General features: G+C 45.0%; 1 protein-coding gene across 6 annotated transcripts in view; it reads left to right on the top strand.

The window, feature by feature from the left end:
* The window catches only part of FGF1 (fibroblast growth factor 1), a 109,828-nt gene that overhangs the window by 85,687 nt on the left and 5,760 nt on the right, over positions 1-18,381 (top strand). For 4 of the 6 annotated variants that reach the window (XM_017872968.1, XM_017872967.1, XM_017872969.1 and 1 more), the window contains 2 exons: positions 1,908-2,110; positions 15,488-15,591. In XM_017872968.1, coding sequence (XP_017728457.1) covers positions 1,942-2,110; positions 15,488-15,591 — 273 coding nt within the window. In that variant the 5' untranslated portion in view covers positions 1,908-1,941. The remainder of the gene's footprint in view (positions 1-1,907; positions 2,111-15,487; positions 15,592-18,381) is intronic. The other 2 variants (XM_017872970.1, XM_017872971.1) reach the window with 1 other exon arrangement.

Raw genomic sequence — 18,381 nt, 5'->3', positions numbered from 1 at the left:
CTTCCATGATGCTCACGAAGCTGCTGGGGTGGGCTTCTCCTAGAGAAGGAGGAGATGCATGGAGTCCTGTCTCATGGATGACATGGGGGCTGTTGGTGGAGACTAGCCAACATTTGGGTCACAAATGAATAAATATATGAATGACAAGTTAATGGTGGCAGATGTACATGCCAGGCAATGGGTGAAAACCCCACTTCTCATAAAAAGACTAGTGTTGATAAAGTCACTAAACCTTTTCATGGTGATCAAGAGAAAAATGGGGCTTTCTGTTCCCAGATTCCTTTTGCGGTTCAGCTCCATTGCTTACTAGCTGTTGCCCTTGGGCAGGTCACTGAACATCTCTAAGCTTTGGTTTTATTTTATTAAAACTGAGGATAATATTAGTGTCCACTTCAAAGGATTATGGTGAGATTACTTGAGATAACCTGTAGCCCAAAATACATTAATGATGAGGATGATGATTTTTATTCTAAGACCACTTGGTAATCGATATGTATTGATGATCACATTCACGGCTCACACTTACAAAGTGCAGCTCCCAGGCCGGGCGCAGTAGCTCATGCCTGTAATCCCAGCACTTTGGGAGGCCGAGGCAGGCGGATCATGACGTCAGGAGTTCAAGACCAGCCTGGCTAATATGGTGAAACCCCATTTCTACTAAAAATACAAAAATTAGCCAAGCATGGTGGCGCACTTCTGTAATCCCAGCTACTCGGGATTAAGGCAGGAGAATTGCTTGAATCAGGACCTGGGGGACAAAGGTTGCAGCAAGCTGAGATCGTGCCACTGCACTCCAGCCTGGGCTACAGAGAGAGACTCCGTCTCAAAAAATAAAAGAAAAGAAAATTTTAAAAGGTGCAGCTCCCATGTTAGTTTCCTGGTCTCTTTTTGGCCTCTTTCTTTTCAGAGTCACCAGCACTTCCTTCTCCTAAATGGTGGGGCAAGTATATGTTTTAACCAATTCTAATGCTCATTGGTTTTGTTTTTTAATCCTCTGAGGTGTACGTGATGCATTTTCACATTAATAATACAAGTTTGTATACAGTGGCTACATATAATGTTAAAGGTATATTATATATAACATGGTGGTTTCTGTGTTCTATCACACATTAGAAAATAGCTAGGATGAAAACAGCCTGTGTGTAAGGGACAGACCCACCTTCTCTGTGCCACATGAAGCTATGTGGAAAGCTGTGGAATGGGCAGGAACCAGGCATAGCCTTCATAATCTGTCTCGTAACATTTCCTTTGATATGGTGTTTGCCCTTTAAAAACCTCACTTACTCCCACTCTGTGCCTTTTTCCCTGGTTCCAGCTCTGTTTCCTCCAGTAAATCCAGAAGGTCGCCTTAACATACTAACCCTTTGCTGTCCCTGTTGTGTCCCTGAAAGGCCTCCTGTGCCTTTGGCTACAGGTCCTGAATGTCCAGGCCATCTGTGCTATCTGCTTCGCTGTACCTCATCAAGACAGCGTGAGGGTGGAGGGCAGAACCTTGGTCCTGGCCTCTCAGCTTTTGTGGGTTTCAGCCAGACCCTGGGTGTTATTTTAGTGCAACTTTGGTGTTTAATTTGAGGATGTGTGTGGACCAGAAGGAGGGACCAAAACATGATTTTTTTTCCCCTTGGTCAAATGATTAAATTTGAAGTTCTAAAAAATGCACAGTTTGGTCCAAAGCTGTGTCCAACTGGGAAGAGAGAAATGCCCTGGAAACCCCTCCCAGGCCTGGGACCATCCTTCCTTAACCACCAGCCGCCTCACAGGCCTGCGGACTGCAGGCATCACCTGGGCAGGCTGTGCTTACTCACTACCCAGGAGCCCTGTGCCCTGAAGCTGTCCTTCCTCTCTTCAAAGTGCATTTGGTGCCTTTGCTGGAAGAACCGACTACAGGTTTGTTCAATTTCTTACAGTCTTGAAAGCGCCACAAGCAGCAGTTGCTGAGCCATGGCTGAAGGGGAAATCACCACGTTCACAGCCCTGACCGAGAAGTTTAATCTGCCTCCAGGGAATTACAAGAAGCCCAAACTCCTCTACTGTAGCAACGGGGGCCACTTCTTGAGGATCCTTCCAGATGGCACAGTGGATGGGACAAGGGACAGGAGCGACCAGCACAGTAAGCCCATCTCTATGGCACCCCCTTCCCTTTCTAACATCTTCTGTAGTCGAAGTGGGAGGAAGGTGCATATTTAAGTACAGGTACTTGCTTCTCCAAGGTTCTATTCAGGCATGACACATCCAGAGTTGGAGTCACATAAATGTGTAAAATGTCTGGGTTTGGAAAATAGTGAGTTGTGGGGGCCACCACTTACCCAAATGTGTCCTGTTTCAAGTTTTTAAAGCACTCTCTGCTGACCCAACAGAACTGGCTGCCGGTGCTCAATCCCTGTATGTTTTCCCAGGTTTCTGTAACTAGTGAAAGATCTGGCCCCGAAGGCTAGTCAGGGGTCTGCATGCTCCATGATGGGATGAACCAGACGGGCATGGCGGTAAATCCTGCACAGAGATGTGGGCTCCGTTTCAAGTCAACTGACTCTCTTGGTTATGTTTCCACTGGGCTTGATTTGTGAAATCCTAGTTCATAATCGTAGTCTTACACATCATAAATTATGCAGCTTTCCCTCTGCGTATCACGCAGATGTGGCGGTGGTAACCAGCAGAGGTAAAGTCATTCTCCAGACCTTATAGAAACAGGAGAGTAGGAGCGACTAGCGCCAAATGCTGAATATCTCTTCCAGCACTTCCTGGCAGCCCGGTTCTCAGAGGTGCTGATAAATGAAGGTATGACTCTGGAGAGAAGAATCTTCTTGACTCTCTAAGTATAAAAAAATCTCTTCCTTCTGCTCTGATACTTCTGGCATTGGTGTGTATGTTTGATATTAGGTGTCCAGGTCCTATCGTGATGTCATCTGAGATTCCCTGAGTCCCACTGCAGCATCAGAGGTTACAAAGAAGCCTAAAGCCAGATCTAGTCCCTGCTTAGAGGGTCAGCAATCTCAAGAGTCAAACATAAAACAAATCAAGAGAAGGAAAATCAGGAGACACAGAAGAAGCCAGGCAGGCAGGAAGTTTCTGTAGGACTGGCTTTAAAATGCAATACAAAACACTCACTTTGACATGATGGTTTATATATCAGGTGGTCTTAATTATTCATGGACCATGCACCAGAGGTTGCAGGTTCTAAGCACAAATAACCACTTCACTGGTGCTGACACTCTATCCTCAGATGTACGGGTAATGGAGATGGACGCTGACGTTTACACACAAGGTGACATTGTTCCTTCCTCCCCACCCACCACACAGACCCTTGAGATGAGGAGCAGGAAGGCTGACGCTGGGGCTTGCAGCTGCAGAATTAGCTCTTTTGGGCTTTGTTTTGATGGTTTATCTTCAAATGGGCTTGCTGAATGCCTTATTCTCAGTAAAAAAACAGGTGTCAGAAGGAGGCAAAAAAAAAAGACTCTAGTTTGTTAAAAAGCATACATAAGCAATCGTCACTGAAAATTAGCAAACTTAGATTGTAGTCCATTGTGTCAGGCATGATACACAATTAATGTGATCTGCCCCACAGAACACAAGGGAACAAGCTTTAATTCCTCTGGGTTTTAAGTGTTCCTAATACATCTTACCAATTTTCTGAAAAAGTAGGGAATGCTCTCCGGTCCTCAGAACCCAAGAGGAAAGATAAGCTTCGTGATATGTTCCTTGGGGTTAAGCTAGCTGTTCTGGGAAACCTTGACTTCTGGAGTAACAAGAGGCTCCAATACTGGAATTTCTGTAGCAATGGAAAATGGCTTCATTGTTGTCATTCCATCATTAGCAAAACAGACTGCACTCTGGGTGTGTAACGCTGGCACAACTTCTGGAGTCCACAGTGGATTTGGCCACCTGACTTAGGATGTCAGGAACCCCTAGAAAGGAGCACAACGTAGCCCTGGGAGATTAGGTGAGGATTTCTGCATTCAAGGAATGCCAGATTATTTTCCAAGTGAACTTGGGCAACTGCACCTTTCTGTCCTTACTTTTCTCGTTTTATAAAAAGAATACTAATATTCCTTGCCTCACAGGTTTCTTGGGAGGGATAAATGAGATAATAAAGTGAGAGTTCTTGGCACAGTGGCTGGCACAGAGGAACAGCACAGCACGTGTTGGTTCATATTGCAGTTATCATCATCGAGCCTTCTATATAATCAGCCTAGCATATGGTAACAGAGGGTCATATTTAAGGACCTTCCAGACTCTTCTTTTTTACAGTACTGCCACCCAGGAAAGCCAAGGGGCTAGATGCAGGCTTGGATTCAAGGTCTCTCTGCCAACACTCGGAATTGTTGTGTGGGCCTATCATTTGCTTACTCTGAACTAAGAATAAAGACCAAGAGGACAGAGATCAGAGTAAGTGGGGTGGGTGGTCAGAAGTCCATCCCTGTACCTGTCATTACTGGAACTGGATATTCCACTGCAGAGTCAGCAGGCTCGAGTTCAAGCCTACTCTGCCCCTTTCTACCTGGAGCAGCCCTGGACAATTAACGTTCTTGCCATTATGCATTCTTTCTGTTTGCAAACTCTGCAAAAGAAGCTTCAAGCCCCCCAGCCCTGGGACTCTTCCAGTCCTTTCCTAACTAGAAATTTAAGTGTCTCCAGTGTTCCCAACTAATTTTCAGGAAAATCGTTTAATCTCGCTGAGACTCAGTTTCTTCACCTGTGGAATGGAATGGCAGCATTGCTCAGTGTGCCTCATAAGGGCGAAACCTCTATTTACTAGGATTCTGCAGGTGAGAGGCGTCCTGGGCACGGATGTACTCCCTGAATGTGGGTCTGTCGCCCTCTTCTGCCCAGTGGTGGTACTGCCAAAGCCCTTCTGAGTTTCAAGGGTTATTCAGAAACAGAATTGCCTCCGCCAGGCATGAGGCGGATGCTCCCTGGCTACATGTGATCCGCACGGCCTGGCAAGGAGATATTTTCGATTCCTTGATCACTAGTTTGAGCATAATTAGAGACTGAGGTGACAGAGTCACATGTTAAGACTTCCTTCAGAAAGGTTTCTAAAAGCCAATCGAAAAATTTAAACAAATCATACAAGATAGAACCATATGCCTTTGAGCTCTACAAGACAGAAATAACTCCTTTCATGGCTTCTCTTTGTCCCAAGGTCATTGATCTTTCCTGGGCAAATGTATCTTCTTCCTATCTCAAGGAGAACGAGTTTCCAAGTACTTAACCCTTCTTATAGTGGTATAACCCTAGGGCAGATGCTTGTGTGGGGGCCATTCTAATAGAGACCTGAGTAAAATGTCTCTACTGGTGGACTTCTGGCCTGCAGAGAAGATGGTTGTGGTTTATCCTGTTACCATTCTTCAGATCACTGCTGCAGGCAATTACCAATATGGACTGTGGACACTGGTTACGCTGCCATGCTAGGAAGGCTGGGCAGAATCAGCCAGGGACTGCTGCATAGATCCCAGGGCTGATGGGCACAGTTTGTGAGAAGGTTCATGTTGGCCCCTAAGCTTCAGCTCAGGGAGACACATAAATGCTGTCACCATGAGAGGGGGAGGTCCTGGAAGAGGATCAGGTCTGGGGGAAGATGGCCAGTTCCATTTTGGACACAAGCATTTGAAGAGTGTCTCATGTACCATGCAGCCATCCTTGGGGTTACAATTCTCCATTTATTTGTGCAATTATTTAATGGTTTTCCCTCCTACTGGACTCCTAGAGGATAAGGACTTTGTCTCTTATTGCTCAACACTACAAACTTTGTGTCTAGCACATTGCCTGCCACTTGGTAAAATGCCCAGTAAACATTAATTTTATAAGTGACTGAACTGTATTGGTGGCAGCTAAATTCAAAGTCAACAATATATTCAATAAACATCTATGAGCCCTGATATATGCTGGGCATTGTGTTGAACTCCTCCACTTCCACCTAACCACAACCTTGAGAGGTTACTAATTATCATCATTCTAAGAACACTGCAGCTGACAGGCGTGACCAGCTCCTAACTGGGAGGGCTTGGCACCGACCACATCTTCTGCTTCCAGGACTAAGGCTCTTTCCGTATCCCACCACCACCTGACACCAACATCATGACAGCGGTTCCGCCCTACAAACTGATTCAATACACACATCTGTGCTGTGGGTCAGATGGGTGGAGGTCAGGTCCCAGCACTGCTATTTACCAGCTGTGTCATCCTGGGACACTTACTTCTCAATGTGCCTCAGTTTCCTTGTTTTAAAAACAAGAATGACAACAGCACCCACTCATTGGAACGTGGGAGTTTTAATGTGATAATGTTTGTAAGAGTGTTTAGCACACTGCTAGGCACATAAGTGCTCCAAAAAAATGATATTGATCATCATTCTTCTGGGATTCCTGAGCCTTCCTCACCTAACCACCTGACCTGTTAAGTCTGTTAGATTAAGTGAAAGCTATGCTTGCTTGCCAAACTGAGGGTGACTCTTTGTCCCAGCTTCTCTGGGACTACCTGGGTTGAAGCCCCTGAGGCCTGACACAGAGGCATAATGTGCCCAGGCACAGGTGCAGCAAGCCCCGCCCCATCTCACTCCTTTGGCAGGGCAAGTCTGCTCTGTGTTTGATTCTGATCTTTCTGGGGAGTTTCCTCTCTGGTGAAGGGGGACCATGACTTATCCCTCAGTGGGATTATTAACTGGAACAATAATTAGAGAATAATTTCCTTACGAGCATTCCAAACCTGCAGCTGCCTGCCATAGCCCACAACCCCTCACCTCCCCAAGCACGCAAGAGGCTACGTGGGGAGCGGAATTACCGGCACCACTCACTGCACAAATGGAAACGTTCTTAGGCAAAGTGCGTGCCAATCAAATATTTATAAATCAAGCCACATCCTAAAGGCAGTAGCAGAATTCACTGGTCAAAACAATCCTACCTTGCAGCCCTTTCTAAACGGCAGGTTCCTCTTCATGAAATGCCTCCTGCCCTGTTGCTTTAGGGGAGTCCAGACCTCTATTCTCTGGTTGGGATCACTCAGCACCTAGCGGGTAAGGTACTGTATTCCCCACCAGCATAGACCCGAAGTCAAAACAGCTTTTCAAATGACTACTATGGGGAGAGCTGGACCCCACTGCCAGAAGTCAGAGAGAGGGGAAGGTCTCCAGGCAGGAATGTACTCCACAACAGGGTTCTCTCGCCTCGGTCACACGTGATGGAAAGGACTCCTTGCCCTCCTCCCCACAACCCTCATCTGATTACACAGAGGATTTTTATACATAAACTTTAAAATACACACACACACACATAATATATAATATATAAACTATATCTAATATATACATATATGTCATTCAGTCTCTGGACTGTATCAAAATTTTCCAGGCACCTTTTTTAGATCTTAAAGAAGCAGACACCTTTTAAGATAAGGGTTTTTTTCATATATGTATTTACATGTGTGTGTGTATATATATTTATATATAGATGTGTGTGTGTATATATGTGTGCATGTATGTGTGTGTGTATTTTTTTTAACACTGGAAGTATTTTCCCCCAAATTCGATTTTTCCCCTTCTCTGTCTTTCTCTAATGTTTTACCAATCCCGGCTTGTGGCTACATTTTAATTATAAATGCCACTGACATAAAACAGCCTCACCAAGTTCTGAATGAGGCTGACCTCACTTTGGGTAAACACGGCAAAGGACGGGAAGTCTCCAACCCAGAATAAACCAGGCACATAATCTCTCTTGGCCTCTCTTTGGAGAGCAGAGGCGGAAAGCAGGCTTAGAGGCCACGGACAGACATGCTACAGAAGCAGAACCTCTCTCTCCAGGCATTTTCCTCCTTGAATGCACCCGTTGTGGTCTTATCTTTACATTTTCCTGGGATGGGACAGGCAGATGCTAGGATAGCTTGGGGCTCAGAAACAGGGTGCAATACCTCAAAGTTGACTTCTCTTGGCACTGGCAGGCTCATAACCCTTTTTCCTTCTTTCTACCCTTGGAAAGTAAGGGATCGCTGTTCTTACGTGAACAAACTACTGCTAAGACCTAATGGAAGGCTTTGGGAAGCAGAGGAGAAAACCAAAGCCACGAACTTAGTTCCTCAGACAAAAGGTGTGAACACCTAGTTGGGGGCTACCACAGCCATGCAAAAGCTCTGGGCTCCCCTTTATGTAGGTTTCCCAGGTATGCAGGGACTCGTGAAGCGGTTTAAATAATGAGCATGGGACAAGGAAGACCATGACCCACGAAGGTGAGTCTGCACATTTCAGTTTCATTGACATATAGTTCTGACAAATAGGCCGTCCCCAAACCAATACTTATTAACTCATTCCTAGTAAAGGAACAGGACTCTGGATTCTACTGGGGCACATACAGTCACAAATCCACCGAGCAAACACTTCCAGCCCTCTGCCCGTACATTTTTACAATGCTTTATCTAAGTTTGAATTTCTCCAAGAAATTTCTATTAGAGTACCTTTTTAAAAGTTGCTTTCCATCTCTTCAGCTAAATTCATCGTTAATGTCCCCATTTCAGGGGGAAAACGAAGTACCCTGCGGACCATGGACGTATCTTGTTTTCAAAAAGTACTTGCCCCTTCATTCCTGAGATGCTTGAGAGACAAAAACCTTCCTATTCATAGATAGCAAGTCCTAGATCCCTGGATGGCATAAAGAAGAGATGCTTGCTCCTCCTCATTTGCTCTGTGTGCTAACCTGGTTGGGGGGTATTGAAAAAGGGAGTGGACAGAGAAGTTAGAGCTTTAGAGGGGCCTCATCCACCCTCCTGCCTCCCCAATTCTCCTGGGTCCCAGTCTGCCCCCAAGAAGACCCAGCTTTTATGAGTGCTTATGCTCAGGTCTAGATGCAACATGGACTCAAGCCTAAGCTGGTTCATAAAACATCTCAGGGGTCACCAGGAACAAAAAGCGGGAGTCTTGGCCAGCTCTGAGTGTCGCATTGACTATGAACGGAGCTTTAACACATCAGCTACCATTCTAAAAGGTATGAAGGAGAATCAGGGGAGATCATTAGCAAATCCCTGATGAAAATTTTGTAAAATGCACAAAACAATATACATAGTTCATGTATATGTAGTAAAATAGAAAACTATGCACTAGATATAGACTAAACACCAGGAATCCCATCACCCAGAGTCCTCCAGTGTCACCAGCTGGCTGTTCTTACCTCAGAACTGTTTATAACGAAATAGAGTTAGGATGAAGGAAACATTTCCTCAATTCCTGTCCTAGTCTTAGTTCCTCTTATCTTTCCCAAAGCAGCTACTTGTATGAATTTGGTCAGTATCTGGTGCATAGTTTTATATTTTAGCACAGATGTACTCATGAGCTACATACGTTGTATTGTGTTCTTTTTTTTCTTTTCTTGAGACGGAATCTCACTCTGTCGCCAGGCTGGAGTGCAGTGGCGCGATCTCAGCTCACTGCAACCTCCACCTCCCGGGTTCAAGCAATTCTCTTGCCTCAGCCTCCCGAGTAGCTGGGATTACAGGAACCCACCACCACGCCTGGCTAAATTTTTTTGTATTTTAGTAGAGATGGGGTTTCACCGTGTTGGCCAGGCTGGTCTTGATCTTCTGACCTTGCAATCTACCAGCCTCAGCCTCCCAAATGTATTGTGTTTTTTAATACAATTTTCATCAAGGATTTACTGTATTCTCCCACTGTAATTTTTTTTTCACTGTTATATTCTGCCTTTCTTTGAAAGGGAATTAAAAAACACACACACACACACAGAAAGAGAGAGAGAGAGAGAGAGAGAGAGAGAGAGGAAGAATGTTGCAGTTTTTGTGCTTTTGTTTGCTTTTAGCTCAAAAACAAGTGGAGCTTTTGTTACTGTGTTGCTGTATCACTTGCAGTTCATTTGTCTGTATCCCTAATCATGCAGAAGCCCCGAGTGCAGGGACCATGCCTGGCACTGAACGTAAGTCCTGGCACCTAGTAGATGAGTATGTGTTGACTAAATGGTTCTCCATCCCCCGACCCTGAGCTGCTATCTGAGTAAAGAGCTGCTGCTCTGTGGCCAGCCCCTCCCTCTCTTCCCAAGGCCCCCCTTTCTCATGCTCTCTCCTTCCTTGCCCGTCCTCAGCAGTAGCTGCAAGAGGATGTAGGTCTGGAAAACTGGAATGAAGTCACACGAGAGAGCTGGACACCTAGCCAGCTACGCGAGCCACTCAGCCTGGGTGTTGCTCCTTCCTGCCAGCCCTACTTGCAGAAGGATATATGTTTAGGAAACTTAGCCAGAAAGAAATCTAGTGAAAATGAGCTATGAAACTTGGACATCCTGGAGAAATAATATTTACAGAGGAAACTCTTGAGACGAACTCTCACCGGCGCAACAACCCTGGTGTCGGGACTCATGGCTGAGGGCTGAAGTCATGTGCTAAGCAGGCCTCTGGCTCTTGTTTACCTCTAGGAGGCCTCTTCATGGCCATGATGGAACTCCACAGATGGCAAAGCCAAGCCTGTTCAGCCCCATGGCCAGACAAGCGGGTGCTATTGAAGGCAGCAAAACAGAAAAGCATAGGAAATGAAAAGCTTTTAAAAAATCTTCCTTGATTGGCCAGGCACGGTGGCTCGCGCCTATAATCCCAACATTTTGGGAGGCCGAAGGGGGGTGGATCACTGAGGTCAGGAGTTTGAGACCATCCTGGCCAACATGGTGAAACCCCCTCTCTACTAAAAATACAAAAAAAAAAAAAAAAAAAACTAGCCGGGCATGATGGTGTGTGCATGTAATCCCAGCTACCTGGGAGGCTGAGACAGGAGAATCGCTTGAACCTGGGAGGTAGAGGTTGTAGTGAGCCGAGATCGCGCCACAGCACTCCAGCCTGGGGAACAGAGTGAAACTCCATCTTAGAAAAACAAACAAACAAACAAAAGAAAAACTTCCTTGATTACTTAAAAAGACCTCCCCTTTGGGGTTTCTGTAGCACCTATAATGTGTTTGACTAAATATCTACATATATGGGTGATAGGTTGAAAAGAGTCCCAGGCAGCTAACCTCACCCCATTCCGTGGCTACGAATGGGATCCTGGATGGCCACCCGCCATCTTGTCCATGTGTGATCTTGAACACAAGAGGGTCCGAGCAGGAGAGTATGGCTGAATTTGGATCAATCCATTCCCATAATTGGAGCCCAAGAGGTTGTGTGAAAGAGAGGAAAAAAGTAGGATACTTAGAGTACTCAACCTGGGGTCTGGTCATGATTTTTCCCCTTCTTAGAAGTATAACCTTGCATAAAACACACTCTCACCAAACTCCAGCTCTTCACCTAAAGGACAGATCAAGCACCACCTTCCTCCAGGGAATGCTTCGAGGAGCAGAAAAGGTCACAAAAGCACAGAGGAATTAGTCTTATGAGTACTGGCCACTTTCCATGCATTAGCCCTTACAACAACTACCATTGCAGATAAGGAAACAGAGGCAAATAGTTTGCCGGATGATCACACAGCTAATAGGCAGCCAAGCAGAACTTGAGTTGATGCAGTTGTGTTCTGGAGCCCACACTCCTTAATTCTATACTGTTCATAACAAGATAGAAACTAGCATGATGCCTGGCACATTGTAGGTGATCAGTAAAAGGTTAGCTCTTTCCTTTGGTCTCTCTTAAACATACAGGATTATGCTGAGAAATTGACAGAAAAGTATATGTGAAGGTTCTCTGAAAACCGTAAAGTCTAATAACCATTTTTTTTTAAAAAACAGCTTTATTGAGATATAACACACATACCATACAATTCACCTATTTAAGTTGTACAATGCAGTGGGTTTTCTACAACTTAACAGAGTTGTGCAACCAACACCACAATCCATTTTAGAGTATTTTCAGAAAGAAGCCCCATGCCTTTTAACCATAATTCCCCCATCTCCACCCACCCTGGCCCTGGATACCCTGAATCTACTTGCTGTCTTTATGCATTTGCCTATTCTGGACATTTCATTTAAATGGAAACATAAAACACATGGTCCTTTGTGATGCTTTCTTCCCACTCAGCACTGTTTCCAGACTCATCCGTGTTGTGGCAGGCCTCAGACACTCTGTTCCTTTTTATTGCCAAAGAATATTCTATTGGCATTCCATGTATCTACTTGCTCCATAGACTGTTAGACTGAGAAATAACTTTATAGAGACTGAGCACAAATACTCCTCATTTCACTGAAAAAGAGACTGTGTCTAAGAGGCTACGCAGCCTAGCCAAGGTCACTCAGCTCAGAGCCCAGCCTTGAGCCTTACAACTCTCCACGCAGTCCCATCTTACTTCACCCCTCAGAGCATTATTGGAAACATAACTCAAAGTGCACAGCTGATTGATGATGGGCCAGCAGAATCATCTCTGCCAATATTAGCCCAACACCATTCATTCAGCAAATAATGTAGACTGCCCACTGTGTGCAGGGCACTTAGGAGGTGCTGAGGACCCCAGAGGGAACAGGACAAGATCTCTGCCCTTCTTCTCAGAGTGTACACTTTCCTGAGGAGGCAGAAATAGATCAGCAGCTCCCTAGATAATAAGATCATTGCATGTTGTACTAAGTGCCATGAAAGAAACAAGGGGCAGAGGAGGAGAAGGATGTGGGGGAGGGTGGCATTGGCAGGGAGAATGGGGTGGGGATGAAAGGATCTCGTGCACAGAGTGTCACAGATTACTGGGGAGGGCCTGTTTTAGGATATTTAGGCTGAGGCCTGGAGGAGAAGGACCTTGTGAATATCCGGAGGAAGAAGGTCCCAGAGAGAGAGCATAGCATGTGCAAAGATCCCAGGAAAACAAGGAAAGTTTGAAGTTTAATAGGAGCAGAAAGACAGAGCGAGCAAGTAGTGTGACTGAAGGCTCAAGAGAGCAGAGCCCACCTTACAGTGGAGGCCCACTAGCCTGTTCCCTCATGGCTACACTCTCAGAGCTAACTATTCCTAGGAGGACCTGTGAGAAAGTACATCAGTGGCTTCCAGTTCCTTCCTGTGAATTAAATAAACTCCACTTGCCACAGGAAGCTAGAGGAAGTCCTGAGTCTCTACAGCAAAGACTTCTAAGGAAGGGAGAATTGCATCTTAGGTAAGGGTGATAAAACTATGTATCATCCTGGGGGTGAATCAGGAGATAAGGAAAGCAAAGAGAAATAAGAAAATACAGGCATATTAACAGAGAAGTGGTTAAACAATTATGGTATAGCTACATAATGGAACACAATTCAATTGGCAAGAAGAAAGAAGTTCACTCTTTCTGTACTGATGTAGAAAGATCTCCAATTAGTTGTTAAGAAACAAAAAAAGCAAGGGCAGAACTGTGTGCTCAGTACATTACCATTAGTATGAGCTAGTATGTCTTTTGCAATAGATGCATACAAGCTCTCTAGGAAGGATACACACACAAGGTGTCTAGGAGGGGTTTCCTTGTTTCTGTATCCCCCAGGAGATGTGTACTCCAGAAGGGAGCTTTTCACTATCTCCTCTGCTATTTGGAAACATGGAAGTATATTTCCTATTCAAAGAAATTAAATTAAAAATGAAAACAGGCCTGGATGCAGTGGCTCACGCCTGTAATCCCAGCACTTTGGGAGGATGAGGCGGGCGGAGCACGAGGTCAGGAATTCGAGACCAGCCTGGCCAACATGGTGAAACCCCGCCCCATCTCTACTAAAAATACAAAAATCAGCCGGGCGTGGTGGTGCATGCCTGTAATCCCAGCTACTCGGGAGGCTGAGGCAGGATAATTGCTTGAACCTGGGAGGCAGAGGTTGCAGTGAGCCAAGATCACGCCACTGCACTTCAGCCTGGGTGACAGAACAATATTCCATCTCAAAAGAAAAAAAAAAAGAAAACAAAGAAAAGGCAATGAGGGGTCTAGATCTACCAACCAAAGCCCTGTGTGTTCCAGCCTCTCCTGCCCCTCGGCCTCTGCCAAGCTGAACCTCAGAGATGCCCCTCACCCTCCTAGGGAACTACTGGGTAGCCACTGGTTCCTGGTCTAGACTTCACTCCTACTCATAACGATGGTTGTAATGGTCTACTGAACAAATTATCCCGAAGAGTTTAGAATTAATCCAATTCCCAAATGTGAATTATCAAAGCACCTCCCTCAAGAGGGCACCCGAGGGTGAATAAACAAGTTAATAATTATCAAATGAATACTGGATTCCAATTAAGTGTCCAGCACCTTGAGAGTGTCAATCAGTGTGAATGAGGAGAGTGTGACTCTGTAACTCACAGTCCTTTCCCTCCATCTCCAGGTTTCTTAACCTGGGCGCTGCTGACTCTCTGGGCTGGAAAATTCTTTGCTGTGGGGGCTGCCCTGTGCATTGTAGGATGTTAGCAGCATCTCCAGCCTCTACCCACCAGATGCCAGTAGCACCCACCCCCCAGCTGTGACAACAGAAACTGTCTTCAGAGATTGCCAAATGTCCCCTTTGGAGCAAAATCACCCCCAGTTGAGAACCACTGTTCTCATCACTGTATTTCCGGGTAACAGCTTCATTCTCCCCACATCAGAAGCTGGCGATCTCCCCTCTGCCTGTACCCCAGGTGGGTTGCCATAGAGGCTGAGGGATTGACAGAACCTTCATTGCGAGGGAGTTCCTTGAGTTTCATATGTGGCAACCAATCCTAACTCCCTGGGAACCTCTTCTGTCTCAGGGAAAATAGCAATCTCAGATTTCATAAAATAACCATCTGTGGATAGGAGTCTCTCCCACAACTAGAAGGCCCAGACAATTAAAAGGCACCCCTGGCCGGGCGCGGTGGCTCAAGCCTGTAATCCTAGCACTTTGGGAGGCCAATCATGAGGTCAGAAGATCGAGACGGGAGGATCATGAGGTCAGGAGATCGAGACCATCCTGGCTAACATGGTGAAACCCCGTCTCTACTAAAAAATACAAAAAAAAAAAAACTAGCCAGGCGAGGTGGCGGGCGCCTGTAGTCCCAGCTACTCGGGAGGCTGAGGCAGGAGAATGGTGTAAACCCCGGAGGCGGAGCTTGCAGTGAGCCGAGATCCGGCCACTACACTCCAGCCTGGGCGACAGAGCGAGACTCCATCTCAAAAAGAAAAAAAAGGCACCCCTGTGCAGGTTGATAACGAAAGCAGAACACACGCAGGGTGGCCAGATCCCAGTCTGTGGCACCCCAAGACTGCAGGGATGAGGGAGCCTGGGGGGAGTGAATACCATTTCCTCCTGTGATTATTTTCCTACCAATGACAGAAAGAAAGGAGCGAGGCACCGTGAAGGTGCACTCAGGGTCATTTTGTAACCAACAGGGTGGATAGGTAGGTGAGCCGGCCAGTGTCTCTCCTTCCTTTCCCAAGGATGTAATTCCCAATGGACAACTTTATTTGGAAGGCAAAGAAAAAGCGAATGTATTTCTTTGTTTTGATTAATCTGAGGCTCATCCCTGAGGGCTCTGCAAAATGAATGAGCAGAATTTTCCATGGCCAACTGTCCTGGCTGCTGGGTCCTATCGGCAAAAGCGTAGTGTTTATTTACTTTTGCTCGTGTTATTTTTATTCCAGTTCAGCTGCAGCTCAGTGCGGAAAGCGTGGGGGAGGTGTATATAAAGAGTACCGAGACTGGCCAGTACTTGGCCATGGACACCGACGGGCTTTTATACGGCTCAGTAAGTATGAAGCTGACATGCTTCCAGACGTGGCCAAGGTTTGAGGTTTCCAGAAATCTTGTTACATGGAGTGAGGCAAACTATAAAGCAACAATTAGTCTCTGTTTGTTATTTTTTCCAGAAGGATTCCCACCCTCACCCTGCTTTATTTTAGACACAAACATAAAAGAGTTTCTTGTGGTATTCTCTCAAAACACTGAAATGTATTATCATATAAACACAGAGGAAAGATTGATTGATGTTTTGGTAACTCTTCAGTCACTCATTTTAGAATATCTAATCCCATTCCATTCATTCATTCATTCATTCCAAAAATGTTTTCTTTGTTTTTCTTTGAGACAGGGTCTGGCTCTGTGGCCCAGGCTGGAGTGCAGTGGTGCAATCATGGCTCACTGAAGCCTCGAACTCCTGGGCTCAAGCGATCCTCCCACCTCAGCCCCCCGAGTAGCTGGGACTACATATGAATACCACCATGCCCGGCTAACGTTTTTATTTGTTGTAGAGACAAGGTCTTGCTATGTTGCTGAGGCTGGTCTCAAACTCCTGAGCTTGAGCGGCCTCGGCCTTCCAAAGTGCTGGGATTATAGGCCACCACACACAGCCCAAAAATGTTTCTTGAGTACCTAGGTACTATGTGCTATAGGCGTGTCTCTTACTGCTTTTTGCACAAATGGCGGAGCCTGGGCTTTTGTAGTTTGTATGTCATGCATAAAACTTTGAAAATAGCCCCTTTTATTCTGAAAGGATCACCTAAAAGGATAGAAAGCTTAATAACTTAATTCAACATTTATCAAATGTCTTCTGTGTCTAAGTGCCATGTTAGGTACTGAAAGATGTGAGGATGAATGAGCCGCGTGGAGAGGCGTAGTCTAACTGTTTCTTCAGTAGCTAAAATCCTCCATGTTCCCTGCCCTCTCCCTATCATAGCTAATGCTTTATACAGGTTTGACCGTGTACAGATAGGTCTTCATGGGAAAGGAACAGAAATAGAGGCAATGTGATTTTGCCCCTATTGGTATCTCTATGACAGGAGCTAACTGGAGAGACAGCTTAAACCAATGACTGAAGGTTTTGAAGTTATTTCTAGATTTTAATGATCCCTCCTCTGTATCCTAACAATTGATAAACTAAGGCTTGGCTGTAATTCTTAGCCCAATCCATACCCCTTTCCTCCCTTGTATGAAGATGCCTTCAAAAAGACAGCCAGTAGGGGGAATTTTAGTCTGGAGCTTCAACTTATATCAAATTGCCAAGTGACAGAGGGCACAGGAAACCCTCTCTTGAAGTTGTCATCTCAGCCAAGGGTCCAGATGTGAACACAGTTTCATTTCCTCTCACTGCCCACTAGGGATGAGGAGATGAAATCATCAGGGTAATAGGCAACCTCTAAAATGCTATGTGCTCAGTACAGATCACCTGGGATGGCTTTAAGGGATTTGGTAGTAGGGGTTTAAGGTGGTTCTTCCAGGTGGTAGCAAAATCAATCCATCAGCCAATCGTTCAGTCTCAGACTCATGATTGAATCTCATGCCTCTGCCACTCTGGCAAGTCACTTACCCACTCTGAGCCTTGTCCAAAATGAGGACGGTTATGGATCATAACTGCCTCACACAGAGCGTACGTGAGTTCAGTGGCGCAACATACAGAACGCGCCCATCAGAGTGGCTGGCACATCACAGACCAGTGGTGGCTGTAAGACAAGTCAGCGTAGAAGCCCCCGACCCTCACTGTATCTTAGGTTATGCCACCGTTTTATGGCTTTTCCCCCTTTAAATCAACTTTGATGTTTATTGCTTTCACTTATAGAAAAATATTGAGGGAGAACTCCCAGGATCTAATCTCCGATACGCTTCAGGCACCCCCTTCTCCCACCATAGCTGTGGCCACCACTACAATTCACCTGAAATATGATCTTAGTATATGATATCTAAGAATGTTTGCATTTTACCCATTGATAAAGAGAAGTTCTAAGATATCTCAAAGCTCTGCTTCATGCTCTTCACAAAATTTAGGCACTAATCCATCCTGATTCCAACTTGTGTGTGTGCAAAGGATATATATATATATATATGCTGGTCATCATTAATCATCAAGGAAAAGCCAATAAAAACCATAAGGAGATATGATCTCATCACTGTTTGAATGGCAATTATCAACGGATAAGAAATAATAAATGCTGGTAAGTATGTGGAGAAAAGGAAATTACACACTGTTGGTAGGGATGCAAAAAAGTACAGCCATTAGAGAGAACAGTATGGAGGTTCCTCAAAAAACTAAAAATAGGACTACCATACAACCCAGCAATTCCATTACTGGGTATTTATCCAAATGAAAGAAAATCAGTATATTAAAAAAAATTCGCACCTTCATATTCATTGCTCATAGCTAAAATATGGAATCAACCTAACTGTCCATCAATAGATGACTGGACAAAGGAAATATAACACATGTACATATAAAATAGTATTCAGCCATAAAAAATGAAATTCTGTCATTTGTGAAATATGGATGAGCCTAGAGAATTAAGCAAATTAAGCCAGGCACAGAAAGATAAATACCCCATGTTCTCATTCATATGTGGAAGCTAAAAAAGTTGATCTAATAGAAGTAAAGAGTAGAATAGTGGTTACTAGAGAATGGGAAGGGTAGTCAACCATCTTCTAGGGCAAAGTTTTGAATATAGAATATTGACTTTAATTATTCAGAATAGAAATAGAGGAAAATTCCAATAATTCTATACCTTAGCACAACCATTTTTATTGTACAAAGTTATTTTTAAATTTTTTTCAC

The sequence above is a fragment of the Rhinopithecus bieti genome, unplaced genomic scaffold (assembly GCF_001698545.2).
Source record: "Rhinopithecus bieti isolate Rb0 unplaced genomic scaffold, ASM169854v2 scaffold_7438, whole genome shotgun sequence".
Taxonomy (NCBI): Eukaryota; Metazoa; Chordata; class Mammalia; order Primates; family Cercopithecidae; genus Rhinopithecus; species Rhinopithecus bieti.
This window is presented reverse-complemented; position numbering and strand designations above follow the sequence as displayed.